This window comes from Bison bison, unplaced genomic scaffold, assembly GCF_000754665.1.
Source record: "Bison bison bison isolate TAMUID 2011002044 unplaced genomic scaffold, Bison_UMD1.0 scf7180017864471, whole genome shotgun sequence".
Taxonomy (NCBI): domain Eukaryota; kingdom Metazoa; phylum Chordata; class Mammalia; order Artiodactyla; family Bovidae; genus Bison; species Bison bison.
The window spans coordinates 25,851,639-25,851,886 of record NW_011495032.1 but is presented as its reverse complement, the minus strand read 5'-3'; the positions used below and the strand labels follow the sequence as shown (position 1 = coordinate 25,851,886).

The following is a 248-nucleotide window of genomic DNA, read 5'->3' as shown; positions in this document are numbered from 1 at the left end:
CCCCAGGCCCCCCCCAAGCCCCTTGTGACCTTGCCCCCAGCAGCGAGCACCAAGACTGTGCCACCCGCAGTGACACAATCGTTGCCACCCACACCTACTCCGCCAGTGCCCCCAGTAAAAAAGCAGCCGGTTCTTCCTGTGTCTCACGTTCCACCCTCTCCCCCTGTTCCTCCGGGTCCGGTGCCCCCGCCCACGCTACCCAAGCAGCAGAGCTTCAGTGTAAAACCGCCCCCCTCCCCGCTGTCCCC

General features: G+C 65.7%; 1 protein-coding gene across 1 annotated transcript in view; it reads left to right on the top strand.

The window, feature by feature from the left end:
* Window positions 1-248, top strand: part of LOC105003840 (ras-associated and pleckstrin homology domains-containing protein 1-like) — a 7,257-nt gene that overhangs the window by 309 nt on the left and 6,700 nt on the right. The window contains exon 2 of the mRNA XM_010861276.1: window positions 7-219. Coding sequence (XP_010859578.1) covers window positions 7-219 — 213 coding nt within the window. The remainder of the gene's footprint in view (window positions 1-6; window positions 220-248) is intronic.